Genomic DNA, 19054 nt, shown 5'->3' on the forward strand with positions numbered 1-19054 from the left:
GAATCGGTGACAGTGATGGCGACTGATGGTTTCGGTGAGAGTTCAGGGATGGGGTCTGAGGTGACTGACTACCTTTGGTGCTGGTCTGTTTTTTGCCGGTGGCGGCCGTGTCCTCGGAGAGCGCCAGGCGTCGCAGCACGTCGGCCAGTGCCGCCTTCATCACGGCGATCTCATCCTCCTGCTGTTGGACGCGCAGCTCCAACGACGACAGACGATCCTGCACGTCAGACGCACTCGCTGCTGAGATACTGTCATCTACACACACAGAGAGAGAGAGAGAGAGAGAGAGACAGAGAGAGAGAGAGATAGAGAGAGAGACAGACAGAGAGAGAGAGAGAGAGAGATAGACAGAGAGAGAGAGACAGAGAGAGAGAGACAGAGAGAGAGACAGAGAGAGAGAGACAGAGAGAGAGAGAGAGAGAGAGAGACTGGGTTAGATACTGTAGACAACAAACATTTAGACATCCACCCAGCAAAGAGACCCACGCCCGCCAACACAGAGAAGCATGAACATTAGGGCTGGGACGATACCAGTATCACAACATTTTTTCTATGGCAAAAATGGAAACATGAAGCAGGCCAAACTCATTGGTCCTTTAAAAATCTGCTGTATGCAAAATATTGCGTGCTATTGTTTGGAAAATAAACAAATGTGACTCTGGATGACAGACAACATAATAATGTTTGTTTCCAACATTAGGGCTGTTTTACTAATCAAGTTAAATCCGCTTCGTGTTTTGCTTCCTTCCCACGACACTAACGAGCATTAAGATACTGGTATGTATATATGCACCAAACACACACAGGCTGTGATAAGACTTCCATGGGTGAACAGGAGTGTTTCACTGTATAGGTCTACAGTCGCAAACTGGTGACTTCCCCAAGACCCTATTGTGAAACAGTATGGGAAGTGAGAAAGAGTAAAATACAGGCATGATACCATAAGCAATGGAACCTACTGGACTCTGATGTCTTACTGGACAGTGTGTGTGTGTGGGGGGCTCTACCTCTAAATACAGGGCACATGTTCAACTGCTCAAAGTATTTGCGGGTTGGGGCTGCTGCCAAGCCTAGCTGTGGTTCAGGGCCTGATTGCTGGACTGCATGGGGGTAATTTGGCAGTGGAGAGAGTGAGGGGGCCTCAAAGCCAATGTTGGCCTGTTAGAGGGGTGATGACAAACACCCCCCCCCCCCTTTCCCCAGAAGACCCCCGTCAGAGGAGTTTGAACCCCCTTCCCACGTGACACAAAATACAAACATCAGACACACTCAGAATTTAAGAGTGGTAAAGAGGTAACAGATACGGTCATAATAGTTCAGAGCAAACTATTAACAAGTTAAACATATTTCTGTCTAACAGCTCAAGCCACGAGAGCACTTAACCCTGAACTCAAAAGTGGATTATGTTTGTGGCACTAACAGATCAAGCTAACTTTCACTGTAAGCCCAAAGCACCGTTTCTGGCCAACAAAGTTCATGTTTTTTTATATTGTGGCTGTAAGGAAATGCCTCACCCCTTGACTATGTGCAGAGACTGATAGTAATATGGCACATGCCTGCGCACGTAAACAAGCCTGTGCAAGCACACAGTCAAGGGGTGAGGCATTTCCTTCCAGCACCGAGAGGTCAGTGAGGGCAGAGGTGGTGAGGCAGTGCCTGATAGCATGCCCCGGATGGCTGGGCAGCAGTAGACCGGAGGGAGGGAGGGGGAGTGAGAGAGAGAGAGAGAGCGTACAGGGGAAGACTTAACCCACCACTCTCTCACTAAGCGCACACACACACACACACACACACACACACACACACACACACACACACACACACACACACACACACACACACACACACACACACACACACACACACACACACACACACACACACACACACACACACACACACACACCACACACACACACACACACACACACACACACCACAAACAACACCACACTTCAGAACAATGGGCCTCTGTACACTGAGGAGACCGGAGCCAGGAAAACTAGCCCAGCACAGAACCAATCTACTTCTACAGGGAACGTAAATCAAACACAAAGCCATCAAATAGACAAAGCCAGGGAAATTAGCTTAAAAAGGATAACTCCGCCACTTTTAAAATTTGGGTTGTGATTATTTGGTATTTTATTAGGATCCCCATTAGCTGTTGCGAAAGCAGCAGCTACTGTTCCTGGGGTCCACACAAAGCATGAAACATGACATAATATAGAACGTTAATAGATAAGAACAGAACTGCAACACTTTAAAAGAAGAAGAAGCGATGCACTCGTAGCCAACGTGTGGAAAGCATTCTACAGGCATACTGACCAACGTGTGGAAAGCATTCTACAGGCATACTGACCAACGTGTGGAAAGCATTCTACAGGCATACTGACCAACGTGTGGAAAGCATTCTACAGGCATACTGACCAACGTGTGGAAAGCATTCTACAGGCATACTGACCAACGTGTGGAAAGCATTCTACAGGCATACTGACCAACGTGTGGAAAGCATTCTACAGGCATACTGACCAACGTGTGGAAAGCATTCTACAGGCATACATGGCATACTGACCAACGTGTCGATTCTACAGGCATACATTCTGGAAAGCAGGCATACTGACCAACGAGTGGAAAGCATTCTACAGGCATACTGACCAACGAGTGGAAAGCATTCTACAGGCATACTGACCAACGTGTCGAAAGCATTCTACAGGCATACTGACCAACGTTGACTCCAATGCTTCCCACAGTCGTGTCAAGTTGGCCAGATGTCCTTTGGGTGGTGGACCATTCTTGATACACACAGAAAACTGTTGAGCGTGAAAAACACAGCAGCGTTGGAAGTTCTTAATACACTCGTCTGGCACCTACTACCATACCCCAGTTCAAAATCACTTCAATCTTTTGTCTTGCCCATTCACCCTCGGAAACGCACACACACACACAATCCATGTCTCAATTGTCTCAAGGCTTTAAAATCCTTCTTTAACCCGTCTCCTCCCCTTCATCGACACTGACTGAAGTGGATTTAACAGGTGACGTCAATACGGGACCATAGCTTTCACGTGGATTCACCTGATCAGTCGATACATTGGAAAGAGCGGGTGTTCCTAATGTGTTGTACCCTCAGTGTACATTTAGATGAAGCTTTGTCTGGGCTTGATAGCCAACTAAGCTGCAGGCTAACTAGGCTGAGCATTGCATCATGGGAGACTAAATACACCCCTTGGAATCAAATTATGCTGCAGAAGAGGGCAATAGAGAAGTTTCGGCAACACTTTTACTTGACACCCAGCGTCATAACACGGTCATAACCATGTCATAACCATGTCATAACAGCTGACATAAGCTGTCATAACCATGTCATAACCATGTCATAACCATGTCATAACCATGTCATAACAGCTGACATAAGCTGTCATAACCATGTCATAACAGCTGACATAGGCTGTCATAATATGGTGATAATACTGTCCCAAAACATATTTAGACATTTATCATTGTAATTGTGCACACACATGCACCTGCCCCAATGCTCTGTTTCGGATGACTGGGATGAATGCAGGAGCATATTTAGCAGCAGGACAAGACACCATCTTTGTGACTGATGACCGACATAAGGGCATGTACGTACGTAGGTCTATCTGGCTTATATGATCAGGATGGTCATGATGCTTCTCGACAGTGTCATAAAGTGTGTGTTCAACAAGTTGTTTCAAACATGATGAAATGTGACTGCAAAGAATTCATTACAACAACAACAAATGGCTTAAGGAACTAAAGGAAAAAAACACATTTGAATAAATGTGGGTTTTGAGATGTCATCATCACCAGCCATAAAAACAATACAACAGGTTGGCCGTGACAGTGTTGTGACACATGACATGGTTATGACCGTGTCATGACAGTGTTATGACGCTGGGTGTCACGTCATGTGTTACCGAGCGTTTCACAATGACAAAAACAAGGAATCGTGCGGCATGACTAACAAAAACGACAGAACATCAAAAATGTGGATCGAATCTTACAGTTGTGCACATACACTAACAGCATAATAACTGGCTAGAACGTGTTTTTAATTGTCCCTTAGAAGCCTTAGTACATAACTGTCAATCAACTGACTGTCGGACAGAGCCGCCACCCACCAGAACGCCCAACTCAGGGAGTCCAATCAATACACAGACTCCGGATGTAGTGACCCGAAGCAAGCGGCAGCGTAGCCTAGTGGTTAGAGCGTTGGACTAGTAACCGGAAGGTTGCGAGTTCAAACCCCCGAGCTGACAAGGTACAAATCTGTCGTTCTGCCCCTGAACAGGCAGTTAACCCACTGTTCCCAGGCCGTCATTGAAAATAAGAATATGTTCTTAACTGACTTGCCTGGTTAAATAAAGGTAAAAAAAAAAATAATAATAATTTAAAAAGCAGGTGCCCAGACTCAAACGCGCACACACACGGTTATGATAAGAGTTCAGTGGGCGAACCCAAGGCACAGAGGAGCTTTGTCTGTCTGTCTGTCTGTCTGTCTGTCTGTCTCTCTCTCTCGCGGTCTTGTCTGATAATTAAAACACGTCTCCTCGGGTCTCTTGTAACACACAGTGACATGCACATAAAGGACAGACAGTGGTGACTTGCAGGCCTCGGTGTTGGCTGCTTGCAGTGTGAACGACTTTGCCTGCACAACACAGGACATAATGAATCAGAGTTACTGAATCACTGCTTAGATGTGACACAGGGCTGGGGGGAGCAGCCAGAGGGTTCTGAGGGTCTGTGAGATTGTAGGCTACAATGCATTCTCTAGCCTTCCTTTGATACCGACTCCTGACTTTGATGTGAAACGAAAGCATGTACTAAAGCATGTACTACAGCACTGAGCAGGTGGCCCACAACACACAGAGAGGTAAACAACCCCCTTAACACACACACACACACACACAACAACAAAAACAGACATATTGTTCTAGCAACTTCATTGGGGAAAATCATGATGAAAATCATGATGAAGGTGGCCATTGTGAGACATAATGATCTGTTAATTGTACGTGATACAGACAACATCTTGGTGTCATTATACTACCTATAGTGTGATTCTGAAATACATTTTTCACAATTATTTATTCATTTACATTCATTAAAAGTACCCTTTTTGATTTGGTTCATTTTAAGAGGGAGAGTATATTGCTCCAAACAGTATACAGTACAAGTACATAACGTTTCCAGAGTGGACTCTACTAATTCTAATGGTATGATACATGTTATGAGTACCACCAACACACTGAATGGGAAAATGGATTCAAAGGAAACGCCCTCTGCTGGTGACTTGCTGAATGTGCAATCCGAAAGGAGGACTGTGATTGTTTAAGAACCTGTAATGTCAATGTCTATGTATAAAATGGGTCATATCATTAAAAGGACCAGAGAGCCCAACTGGAAATGTGACATGTTTTGAAGAGTATATTGTTACAAACAATATGTCTAAATATAAGCCAAATCAAAAAGGATAGTTTTTATATATTCATATTTGTAATGCTGAATAAATGAATGTGAACATTTGCTTTTCAGAATCTATAACATAGTCCATATGTGTGGTTCACAGATCATAGGGTCTTCCAGGAGGCATGTATAAAAAAACACCTAAAATGGGTCATTTCATCATGAAGCAAGTTAAACATCCTTCCTCTAAATGAAGTACAATCTAAATGAAGAACAATTTGAGATAGCAAACATATTTTTCACTCCCACTGGCATGGAATCGCCCTACACCCAGACTCTGTTGTCAATCACTGACATCTTGTAAATAACGAAACACCACAGTCACACTGTCACGGCCGTTGAAAGAAGTAGACCAAAGCGCAGCGTGGTGAGCGTACATATTCCTTTTTATTAGGATGACGCAGACAAAAACAATAAACAATACAAAAACAACCCTGAAGCTTAAGGGCTATGCGTCACAAACTAAGTTAACAACCCAGAAAGACAGGTGGGGAAAGGGCTGCCTAAGTATGGTTCCCAATCAGAGACAACAATAGACAGCTGTCCTTGATTGAGAACCATACCCGGCCAAAACAAAGAAATACAAAACATAGAAAATAGAACATAGAATGCCCACCCCACATCGCACCCTGACCTAACCAAATAGAGAAATAAAACAGCTCTCTAAGGTCAGAGCGTGACATACACCAATACCTTTATCACATATATTTATAGATCAAAGACACAAACTAGAAACAAAAAAGGTAGAGAAGTGCCTTGTTGGCCAACTAACTGGATACAAGAAGCAACATATCAGTCACACCGAGTTCACAGTGATGAAACCATGAGTTCATTTGTCCTCCCTGACTCTGCTCTTTTGTTTCTTTTGCCTCAATTTCCCCTCAGCTAAGTCTAGCTACAATAATGTAATCTTATCATAACTCTCCACAGCTTGACGAAACGCTCCCTTGAGAAAAGAACACAGTAGAGCTGCACTCTGCAAGGCAACGTTCAGGTGCATGAGTAAGTCAGTGTGTGTGGGGAGGTTCCGTGACTACGGTACTTGGATTTGTGTAATAGAATATCAAATCAGACAAGTGGCGGCATTCAGTTACTGTTCGATTGAATGTTAGAATGGGAAAAACGAGTGACCTAAGCGACTGAGCGTTTTATGATCGTCGGTGTCAGGCGCACCAGTTCCAGTATCTCAGAAAGGTCCGGCCTTGTGTGCTTTTCACGCACAACAGTGTCCAGGGTTTACCAAGAATGGTGCAACAAACAACAAATATCCAGTCAGTGGCAGCCCTGTGGGCGAAAACAGCTCGTTGGTGAGAGGTCGAAGGAGAATGGCAAGTGCAAGCCAACAGGTGGGCCACAAACAGTGAAATAATGGCACCGTACAACAGTGGTGTGCAGAACAACATCTTAGAACTCACAACTCATAAGTCCTTCTCACGGATGGGCTATGGCAGCAGACGACCACACCGGGTTCCACTCTTATCAGCTAAAAACAAGAAGTGGCTCCAGTGGGCACGAGTTCACCGATACTGGACAATTGGAGAGGAAAAATATTGCCTGGTCCGATGAATCCCGGTGTCTGTTGCGTCATGCTGATAGTAGAGTCAGGATTTGGCGTAAGCAGCATTCGTTCATGGCTCCATCCTGCCTGGTGTCAGCCGTACAGACTGGTGGAGGTGGTGTAATGATGTGGGGAATGTTTTCCTAGCACACGTTAGGTCCCTCGATACCAATTGAGCAAAGTTTCCATGCCCCGAAGAATTCAGGTTGTTCTGGAGGCAAAGGGGGGTCCCGGTACTAGACGGTGTACCTAATAAACTGTGTTTATATGTAATACAATCGGGTAGAACTGGGTGATAACTTGCCTTAGTTAGTTTGATCATGTTTATATATAACTATACGTTTATAACATTAAAAGTGCACAACAGTTTTGATTTATTTATTATCCTTTAAACCAATACAACTAGGGTTAGGCAGTCTATTGTATATAACCCTATCCCAGGATATTTTTTAAATACTCTTGGTATGATTTTCCAATGCCGTAAATAAAATAACTTGTGCACTTTGTAATAGATAATGCAGTTTGCGTTCATTATTTCGCCTGTTAGATCATTTTTCATTGTAAAGTTCACCGGTGCTGGTTACCCAAAACAGCTGTTTAAGGCATTTGTTTACAAAGAAACATAACGAGCAAAACAGGAGCATAGCGAGGTGAGTCACTCCTGCGTCAGCGAAACTTAACTTTAGAACCGCCATAGGACAACAGCCACTGATGTTCGATTTTGTAAATTAAAAAATTCTGCCCAAAAATATTTAAAAAAAAGGTATGTCCTGGCTTTTCATAAAATGTTTGTATTTTACATTGCTCATTTGTCAGATAAAAAAACAGAAAAGTATTTAAAGCTTTTCTTTCACAACTATTCCGAACGTAACCCGCTAAGACAATGTGCTGTAGGACGTTGGTACCCAGCCAGACGCTAATACGTCTCTCTGTCCTCACTGAGTGAATGAAAATGAATGGGCAATAATTGTGTCCCTTACTTCATAACTGAATTTAGTGACAATATTAAGCCTGTCAGTTGTCAGATTGTACATGAAGAATTGGGCACATCTTGTAATTGACAGATGCCGGGAAAGGAGAATCACATGATCAAATCCTCCTTCAGAGTCACATGCAGGTAAAACATTTTGATTTCTTTATAGTATCAGAAGGAGCATATTCTGCCGTTTCTATGACACTTACATTTGTCAAATAATAGGTGCAGCTCTATTTCCAGATTTGAGTTTTTCCAAGAATAACCGTGCTGTACATGCATTCAGCACAACTGAAATGTAACTTTTAAATTGAAACATTAACTGTTAGCAAAGGTGTCAGCTAGAGATGATGTGCAGGAGCTTACAGGGATAAGTCGTTTTGGATGTCTACTTTGATGCTAATTAGCATTTTTGAATCAGAGTAAATAGAGACAGATATATTGATAAAAGTCACCTTTCTTTGAGAGTTTTACACAGTTATCAAAATGTCACGCCAGAGTAAGCCTGCACGAATCACAGCCCATATTTGAAGTGTTTCTAAAATCCCCTATGGGAAAAATGAATTGTGGAAAAACGATTGGAACAATTTCCCTGCTTGACCACTAGGTTTTATGGGTATTATGACTCATACTGTGGAAGTCTATACAGTGTATGATACAAATCAACAAATTACTGTTTTATATCTTGTCACGAATATACAGTATTTCCACTAATATTTCTTCAAGGAATTCCTCCTTTTCAATTGTTCATGCACAAATAAAGTTGATCAAATTACATTACACGGTAATGTTTTTATTGGGAAACGAAAATAGGCTATTAGGCAATTGTTTTCTCTAGGACTTCGTAGAATTATACAAAACATATCCTTGACTCTAACAAATAACTATTATTTTTATTCATATTTCTTCAAGCAATTAATCCTTTACAAAAGCTGATGCACTATTTATCAACTGCTGGTGCTTATGATTGCTCACCCTGCAGGTTGACATGCATCGGATGCATATGCTAAAGGAAAAGGCCCAGAAACATTCTGCAGTGGGTACTCATAGGCTGAAAGGCCAAGCGGTTCTAGTGTTTAGTGAGGTGATCAAGTTACACGTGTATGAAATTCACTAGGCTACTAATGTTTGCCAGCTATATATATATATACACACACAACTATACAGTTGAAGTTGGAAATTTACATACACCTTAGCCAAATACATTTACACTGAGTTTTTTTTACAATTCCTGATGTTTTATCCTAGTAAAATTCACGGTCTTAGGTCAGTTAGGATCACCACTTTATTTTAAGAATGTGAAATGTCAGAATAATAGTAGAGAGAATGATTGATCACAGCTTTTTTTTCTTTCATCACATTCCCAGTGGGTCAGAAGTTTACCTACACTAAATTAGTATTTGGTAGCATTAAATTTAAATGGTTTAACTTGGGTCAAATGTTTCGGGTAGCCTTCCACAAGCTTCCCACAATAAATAAGCTCATTCCTCCTGACAGAGCTGTAACTGAGTCAGGTTTGTAGGCCTCCTTGCTCACACACACTTTTTCAGTTCTGCCCACAAATCCTCTATAGGCTTGAGGTCAGGACTTTGTGATGGCCACTTCAATACCTTGACTTTGTTGTCCTTAAGCCATTTTGCCACAACTTTGGAAGTATGCTTGGGGTCATTGTCCATTTGGAAGAACCATTTGCAACCAAGCCTTAACTTCCTGACTGATGTCTTGAGATGTTGCTTCAATATATCCACATAATTGTCCTCCCTCATGAAGACATCTATTTTGTGAAGTGCACCAGTCCCTCCTGCAGCAAAGCACCCCCAACAACATGATGCTGCCACCCCCGTGCTTCACGGTTGGGATGGTGTTCTTCGGATTGCAAGCCTCCCCCTTTTCCTCCAAACATAACGATGGTCATTATGGTCAAACAGCTCTATTTTTGTTTCATCAGACCAGAGGAAATTTCTCTAAAAAGTACGATCTTTGTCCCCATGTGCAGTTGCAATCTTTAGTCTGGATTTTTTTATGGCGGTTTTAGAGCTGTGGCTTCTTCCTTGCTGAGAGGCCTTTCAGGTTATGTCGATACAGGACTCATTTTACTGTGGATATCGATACTTTTGTACCCGTTTCCAGCATCTTCACGAGGTCTTTTGATGTTTTTATGGGATTGATTTGCACTTTTCACACCAAAGTACATTCATCTCTAGAAGACAGAATGCTTCTCCTTCCTGATTGGTATGATGGCTGTGTGGTCCCATGGTGTCTATACTTGCGTACTATTGTTTGTACTGATGAACGTGGTACCTTCAGGTGTTTGGAAATTGCTCCCAAGGAAGCAGAGTTGTGGAGGTCTACACATTTTTTCCCCTGGGCTGATTTATTTTGATTTTCCCATGATGTCAAGCAAATAGGCACAGAGTTTGGAAGTAGGCCTTGTAATACATCCACAGGTACACCTCCAATTGACTCAAATTATGTCAATTAGCCTATCAGAAGCTTCTAAATCCATGACATCATTTTCTGGAATTTTCCAAGCTGTTTAAAAGGCACAGTCAATTTAGTGTATGTAAACTTCTGACCCACTAGAATTGCGACACAGTGAATTCTGTCTGTAAACAATTGTTGGAAAAATTACTTGTGTCATGCACAAAGTAGATGTCCTAACCGACTTGCCAAAACTATAGTCTGTTAACAAGACATTTGTGGAGTGGTTGAAAAACGCTAAGCACTACTAGTTTGATGGTTGTAACCATCAATTGTTCCAAAAACAGTCACCCATATTAGCAAACGTATTTAATTTCAAACATAACAATTCCTCTAGTATAGGCTACTGCAAAATGCCTGTGATATGTGATTGGTATGGTCGGTGTCGATTCATTTTGGTTTGTCGTCCCAGCTGTAAAGTATATGTAAATAAAATGTTAAGAAATACAATGTATAGGATGGGCTGAATTTGTATTCATTGATACAGAAAGGTTTTAAGGCCCTGTGTGAACCCCCAGCCTAGGCTCGGAAGGAGGAAACCCTGAGAATTACTCAGGAAGAGATATGGTGAAAGAGGCCGGATGTGAATGGTGATATCCTTCTCAGTAATAGATGCCACAATTTACTGTGTAACCCACTCCAGCAGATAACACACTTGTTGTTATCATTAGAGCATTGCAAAAAACTCTAAAGACTGATTAGAGGATAAGTAGATTATTACCCAACACCCTGACAAAACATATCGTAGAGAAAATGTGCAATTCAAAACCTGACTCCTCTGCCAACTATCCTGTTGTAGTCTGTGTGTTGAGAACACATTTAGTGTTCTCAAGTCATGTGAAAGTAATAACTGAGTAATAAGCACATGAGAAGTGAGTAATTGCACTTCCGAATATCTTTGTGAAAGTTTTCTATGGGATGATATGTTCAGTGTGTGAGTGTGGAAAGTTGTTGGACTAGAGTTGGACTAGAGTTGGACTAGAGTTGGACTAGAGAGATGTCATAAGGTGAATGCACCAATTTGTAAGTCGCTCTGGATAAGAGCGTCTGCTAAATGACTTAAATGTAAATGTAAATGAAACAGATGCTGCTAAAGGACAAGGACACTAGCTGGGACCTGCTGGAAGTGACATCACAAAGGAAGTGAGGACACACAGGAAGTGAGATCACACAGGCTCGAGAGAGAAGGAGGAGAGTGAAGCAATCAGCAGTCTGAAATAATGATTTCTTAAGAGGGAGCATAATCACAAGACACACATCCTGTCAAACAGGAAGCAACACTATACAATTAATCAGAGTTGTTTTGGTTTGAACACTGAATGGCTGCTCGAGTGGTTGGTGTTGACACTAACAACTAACCAGGCTCTTCCCAATGCTTGCCTCATTACTGATGCCTTCCTCAACTACAGTAGACGGCTATGTTTCCAGACATGCTCCAGGGCCCATATTCAAAAACTGGCGGAGTGCTGATCTAGGATCAGGCCCCAACCCCCGACCATATAATCTTATTGATAATGAACTAAAATGCTAAACTTATCCTATATCAGCATTTATAAACCGAGACACTTCATGAACACGGGCTTATGGATATGATCTCCCTCTAACTGAGTAAGCCTGTATTTATCCATGATAGCCCCATTGACAGGAGGTTTAATACAGCCCAACACTTCACCCAGGAGGTCATCGTCTCCAGTGAAGGTCTTACTGGGAAGACTGGTTCCGGTTGGCTTCAGCTGCACATACTGACTTTGCAGGGAAAATGTGTTGAAAGACTCATGCATTCACACTCACACAGGAGCCATTGCAGGCTTATTTCCTGTCCTCACACACTCTGGAGGCCTGTTTAATCACCAGCAACTCCCTCCATCAATACTTAATCACCATTACTGATGCCCGGTCTGTAGTATCTAATCCTGTTAATGAACAAAGACACTCTCTCTCTCACACACACACACGTACACACACCAAGGAGAGGCAATAGGAGTGTTTAAAAAAAATACAAAAATATTTAATCTTTACTTAACTAGGCAAGTCAGTTAAGAACAAATTCTTATTTACAATGATGGCCTACTGGGGAACAGTGGGTTAACTGCCTTGTTCAGGGGCAAAACGACAGATTTTTACCTTGTCAGCTTGGGGATTTGATCCAGCAACCATTCAGTTACTGGCCCAACGCTCTAACCACTAGGCTACCTTTTTTTTGCACACTAACTCAATGCTATGTGTATGAGCAAACAAACAAAAAAAACATCTGTCTGCCATTTTATGAATGTATTTTTGCTGGGTGTGCATCAATGAACTGTATGGGCAAGTACAGTGCCTTCAGAAAGTATTCAAACCCCTAGACTTTTTCCAAATTTTGTTATGTTACAGCCTTATTATAAAATGTATTAAAAAGTTGTTTTCCCCTTCATAAATTTACACACAATACCCCATAATGACGAAGCAAAAACAGGTTTTTAGAACAAGAAATATCACATTTATGTAATTATTCAGACTCTTTACTCAGTACTTTGTTGAAGCACCTTTGGCAGCAATTACAGCCTCGAGTCTTCTTTGGTATGACGCTACAAGTTTGGCACACCTATATTTGGGGAGTTTCTCCCATTCTTCTCTGCAGATCCTCTCAAGCTCTGTCAGGTTGGATGGGGAGCGTCGCTACACAGCTATTCTCAGATCTCTCCAGAGATGTTCGACCGGGTTCAAGTCCGGGCTCTGGCTGGGCCACTCAAGGACATTCAGAGTCTTGTCCAGAAGCCACTCCGGTGTTGTCTTGGCTGTGTGCTTAGGGTCATTGTCCTGTCAGAAGGTAAACCATCACACCAGTCTGAAGTTCTGTGCACTCTGGAGCAGGTTTTCATCAAGGATCTCTCTGTAATTTGCACCGTTCATCTTTTCCTCGATCCTGACTAGTCTGCCAGTCCATGCCGCTGAATAACACCCCGACAGCATGATGCTGCCACCACCATGCTTCACCGTAAGGATGTTGCCAGGTTTCGTCCAGACGTGACGATTGACATTCAGGCCAAAGAGTTTAATCTTGGTTTCATCAGACCAGAGAATCTTGTTTCTCATGGTCTGAGTCATTTAGGTGCCTTTTGGCAAACTCCAAGCGGGCTGTCATGTGCCTTTTACTGAGGAGTGGCTTCCGTCTGGCCACTCTCTCATAAAGGCCTGATTGGTGGAGTGCTGCAGAGTGTGTTGCAGTAGTGCTGCATCCTTGTCCTTCTGGAAGGTTCTCCCATCTCACAGAGGAACTCTGGAACTCTGTCAGAGTGACCATCAGGTTCTTGATCACCTCTCCGATTGCTCAGTTTAGCCGGGCAGCCAGCTCTAGGAAGTCTTCTTCCATTGAAGAATGATGGAGGCCATTGTGTTCTTGGGGACCTTCCGTGCTGCAGACATTTTTTGGTACCCTTCCCCAGATCTGTGCCTCGACACAATCCTGTCTCAGAGCTATACGGACAATTCCTTCGACCTCATGGCTTGGTTTTTGCTCTGACATGCACTGTCAATTGTGGGACCTTATATAGACAGGTATGTGCCTCATGTCCAATCAATTTAATTTACTACAGGTGGACTCCAAGTTATAGAAATACCTCAAGGATATTCAATGGAAATAAGATGCAACTGAGCTAAATTGAGTCTCATAGCAAAGGGTCTGAATACTTAGGTGTCTGTTTTTTTCTTTTAATACATTTGCAAAGATTTCTAAAAACCTGTTTCACTTTGTCAATATGGGGAATTGTGTGTAGATTGCTGAGGATAATAAAAAATATATATATTTTAGAGTAAGGCTGTAACGTTACAAAATGTGGAAAAAGTGAAGGGGTCTGAATAAGGCACTGTATGTGTGCACACAACAGTGTATATGTACAAGAGTGTGTGTGTGTATAAGTGCCGTATGAATCGTAATGGTGCTCAGATTCCTGCGGGCTGCTCGTGGGGGCTTTAAATTGTTTTCTGCATGAGGCGACATGTTTGTTGTAAGACATTAGGCTGTGCGGCCAGGCCAAGTGTGTGTGTGTGGGGGGGTTGAGGGGGTTGAGTGAGAGAGCGAGCGAGCGAGAGAGAGAGAGTGACAGAAGCAGGGCTCTGATGATGGATGAGATTGGATTAGCAGAGAGAAGCTGCGCACACAGCCCAGCACTCAACTGTAATTTACAACTCTATCACTGTAATACACACTGTGTTACTAAAGACACACGTTACAGCCTTGTCAAAGGACACTGTACATTCACTATGCACCTACATACTTCACGGCTCGATCAGAAAATTCTATACACTCGCTAGTCACTATAAACACACACTTTTACAGCTCTTTCAGTTCACAAACACAAAACACACACTGGAGAAAGAACTGTAAAGCTCGAATCAGGCCATCTGTGAATGCTCTCAGAGTGGTGATTCTCCCATTCTGCCAGAGAGCCTAACACACAGCACCTCCTGCTCTATTAAACCCTAACACATATACACCACACAGATACATAGTGTGTGTGTACATGTCTATAGATCTGTATCTGCATGTAGTATATGTATATGTCAGAACATATGTCTGACTATTAGTATGCATGTGTAAATCTGCGTGTATGATATAGAGTGAGAGCGGAGAAGAGAGAAAGACAGAGGTAAAGTTTGTATCTGTAATTGTTGACTGCCTTTGTTTTCTCCTGCCTCTCGCTCACTCAACACCACTATTTTTCTTTAATTTCTTTTTGTTTCTCTTTTATTTGAGGAGGGTGTGTGCTTTGAAGAAAAGGCGGCATGGTGGTGGGGGGGGGGGGTACAAAGAGAGAGAGAGGAGAGAGAGTGTGTGAGAGAGAGTGAGAGAGAGAGCGTGTGAGAGACATAATTTGCCCAAATGAAGTGTTCTAACAGCTCCCACAGCCCTAAAGGCATCCACATGCTTCCAAATCCAAAACATTTCGGAACAGTTTGTGCATGTATTACAACTTTTTGTGCCGTTTTTGTTCGTTTTGGTCGTCGGCAGTTTGTTTTAGGACTGTTCGTGCACACAAAATGTTTTCTTGAGGCAAGCCGAAGTCTGTAGCTGAAGTCTACACTAGGGATGCGCGATATATCGGTGAACATATCGGAATCGGACGATATTAGCCAAAAATGCCAACGTCGGCATCAGCCCGATGTCTAGTTTAACGGCGATGTGCAAAACCTATGTCAAAGCTGACGTGCATACCTACTTATATAATGTAGGTCGATGCAGCATTCCTAACCTAGCCCACAATGTCTGCTGTGAGGATCGAGCAGTCAACATGTCGAGCAGTCATTTGAAAGAGTAAGTCAAATTCAGCCAGACAACTCAAAGGTCAAAATCCATTAACGCCAAGATAATGGAATTCATTGCCCTTGACAATCAACCGTTCTTTGTCGTGGGTGATGTTGGCTTTCGCCGACTGGTAGAGCAACAGTACACACGTGCGAGTGCACCAAGTGCGCTATTCTTCAAATGTTGCCTTACCGGATTTACACAGCCATTTGGACCAGCGATATCAGCCCCATGAGCATGCGGAGTCTGACAGCACAGTGAGTCGTCGAGGATTTTGTACTGAGGAAAGTTGTATTTCAGGCTCATAAATGTGCTGGTTGTCATACCGCTGCTTCCATTTCAATGGCATTTGAGAGCATGTTTGAAACTTGGAAACATGAACACACTAGCTAGCTCCATTCGAACAACTGACTCTAGAAATAAGCTCATCAACTGCGCCTGCAGCAGATGTGGTACCCTCTGTCATGGCATTGAAACGCCTGCTCCACAAAACTGCCGACACAGGCTGTGAACAAGCGATTCGGTGGCATTCTCTCTTTACTGTGTCACCACTATGCTCGATGCTAGGCACAAGGACCGCTACTTCGATGCAGACAAAAAACAGGGTTTATGTGAAATGTTACATACACCGCTGGACCAGATGGAAACGGACACAGTGCACCAAGGAAGAGGCCACGGACAGACAGAGCTGACACTTCACTGCTTGACATGTATGATGAATTCCTGGTTGAGAATGAAACGACTGAACAAATGAACAACGAAACAGCACAGCTATGTGAAAGAAATAGGTTTTGATTATGTTTTACTGGTAACAGGGACATACGTAAATGCCAACAAAATAACTTTTTGGTCAGTGTGGTGTGGTGTGGTGTAGAGGTCGACCGATTATGATTTTTCAACGCCGATACCGATTATTGGAGGACCCAAAAAAAAAGCTGATACCGATTAAATCGGCAGATATTTATACATTTGTAATAATGACAATTACAACAATACTGAATGAACAATGAACCCTTATTTTAACTTAATATAATACATAAATAAAATCTATTTAGTCTCAAATAAATAAAGAAAGATGTTCAATTTGGTTTAAATAATGCAAAAACACAGTGTTGGAGAAGAAAGTAAAAGTGCAATATGTGCCATGTAAAAAAGCTAACGTTTAAGTTCCTTTGCTCATCATAGTGGTCTCTGACTTGTGGTCAGACTCGCTGAGGTGGAACAAACTTAAACTTGCACCTTTTTTCCAATGCTGATTGAACGCCATTGAGAAAAACATCCTTTCGGAATTTAAAAGTAAACCTCGAAGTAATTATCTAGTTTTTCAAAAGTATCTAGTCTGATTACGATATTTTTCACTGGTAACGGATTACAGTTACCGCTTTCTTGTAATCCCTTACATGTAATCCGTTACTCCACAACCCCGGACACACCGCTATGATCTATGACACTCCCCTCCTTCTCTCCACCTAACTCAGTCACACTCCATCTACAGCCACGTGTTCTCTCACTCTCTCACTCTTCTCTCTCAGATTCAGATCCTCCCTGCTACGAAGACAGACATCTAGATGGCTCTACTTCCTCAGACCGGTCCTCAATCAATCAGAAGCAGCCTCACTGGGGTGTGCTCTCTGAATAGATATTGAATGGATTGGAGAAAGGTCATACTGGTCCAAACACAGACAATCGGGGTTGCAGAGAAATCGTATGAATGAGCAGCCAGTCACAGAGACCGGTCAAACAGCCTCACACACAGGGGAACTACAGCGGGTCGTGAAATGGGCTATTCTCTTTCACAGTAATCTATCTACCTACTTCTTTCTATAGTTTCACTATGACCCACACAAGAAAATCTACCTACTTCTATAGTTTCACTATGACCCACACAAGAAAATCTACCTACTTCTATAGTTTCACTATGACCCACACAAGAAAGTCAAAGGTATTGTCTGTTAAAACCACTTGTATGCAATTTCTGGTAAACCACACAGATGGTATTGCAGTAGAGAGATTCTGCAGCAAACTCCAATTCTAGTGCATAGCTGGGGGAAACCCCATAGAGAGCACACACACACGCCAATGAACCACATGGATCTGGCACCCCATTAACCTCCAAACATCTCTCTCTGGAACAGTACTGAAAGCAATTCTACGGTTATAGTACAGTACATTACCGGCACAGTGGTTGTTGAGCAAGGCGTTGGTGGTTGTAGATTTGCAAGCTGGGGCCACAGACAACAAGCCCTCCTCCATTCTCTTCTTACTGCAGACACACACACACACACACCCGCAGACGGATACACACACCTCTCCCTTGACAAGATCCAGGCAGCTTCCTGCCTTTTTTTTAAACTGTCCCGAGAGTGTGTGATTGAGTACCCTTGCCTCGCTGCTACACGCCTGCTGTGTTTGTGACTGTGTATACGCGTGTGTGTGTGTGGTAGACTATTCTTCTCGTCGTCTCAGGCAGTCCTGTTTTTCCTCGCTCTCTCTCTTTTTCTAGAGTCTATTTCATTTCCTTCTTCCTTTCGATCAGGTCTTCCTCGACTGCAGTCAGAAGGATTTCTGGTTGTCTGTGTGCAAACAGAATGCTTGTTAGTCTCCCTCTTACTTCGCTCTCGTTTGTGTCTGCTCTCTCTGGAGCACACTCACACACAGTGCCACTGCTGCACGCTCACACAAAGCCTGGAGAGAATGAGTGAGCGAGAGAGTGAGGCAGGAGGAGGAGATCGAGATTTTTTTTTTTAAACAAAAATCCTTGGCTGGCTCAGGGAGTGGCTAAAGCTGAGCTGCTCTGCTGCTGTTGGCTCACAGAGCTTTAACCCCATGAATGCCGATAGCAATAAGGCTCCTGTGGACAATAGAGAGAGACCGAGGAGGAGGAAAGAGGGGGAGAGGAGGGCGCGTAGAGGTGACATTATAGCGCGAAGAGAATAGTTCCTGCTCCACTAACTCATTGGTTTCTGGAGCTGTCTGGGCCCCTCGTTAGGTCTCCAAACATGCCGATGGCGAAGCCGTTAGTCACCAAAAAACGTTATTCATTCACGTCTCCCTCGCCGCCAAAAACACATTTATTAGATTTCAGAGAGACAAAGTCAGAATACTATAAAGAATATACAGTATATTATTCTTCTATTTTTTGTTGTTGTTCTGGATTATTATTATTTATTGTTTATATATGTTTTACCCTCTTTTTCTCCCCAATTTCGTGGTTTCCAATTGTTAGTATCTTGTCTCATCGCTACAACTCCTGTACGGGCTCGGGAGA

At 42.9% G+C, this 19054-nt stretch overlaps 1 protein-coding gene across 3 annotated transcripts in view; it reads right to left on the reverse strand.

Annotated features, from left to right (window-relative positions):
* Nucleotides 1-19054, reverse strand: part of LOC118369580 (echinoderm microtubule-associated protein-like 4) — a 101035-nt gene that overhangs the window by 37355 nt on the left and 44626 nt on the right. For 2 of the 3 annotated variants that reach the window (XM_052498426.1, XM_052498424.1), the window contains exons 1-2: nucleotides 17961-18484; nucleotides 73-255 (exon numbers count right to left, since the gene is read on the reverse strand). In XM_052498426.1, the coding sequence (XP_052354386.1) occupies nucleotides 73-255; nucleotides 17961-18039 (262 nt within the window). In that variant the 5' untranslated portion in view covers nucleotides 18040-18484. Of the gene's footprint in view, nucleotides 1-72; nucleotides 256-17960; nucleotides 18485-19054 lie in introns of those variants that run through there. The other variant, XM_052498425.1, reaches the window with a different exon arrangement.

The sequence above is a fragment of the Oncorhynchus keta genome, chromosome 36 (assembly GCF_023373465.1).
Source record: "Oncorhynchus keta strain PuntledgeMale-10-30-2019 chromosome 36, Oket_V2, whole genome shotgun sequence".
Taxonomy (NCBI): Eukaryota; Metazoa; Chordata; class Actinopteri; order Salmoniformes; family Salmonidae; genus Oncorhynchus; species Oncorhynchus keta.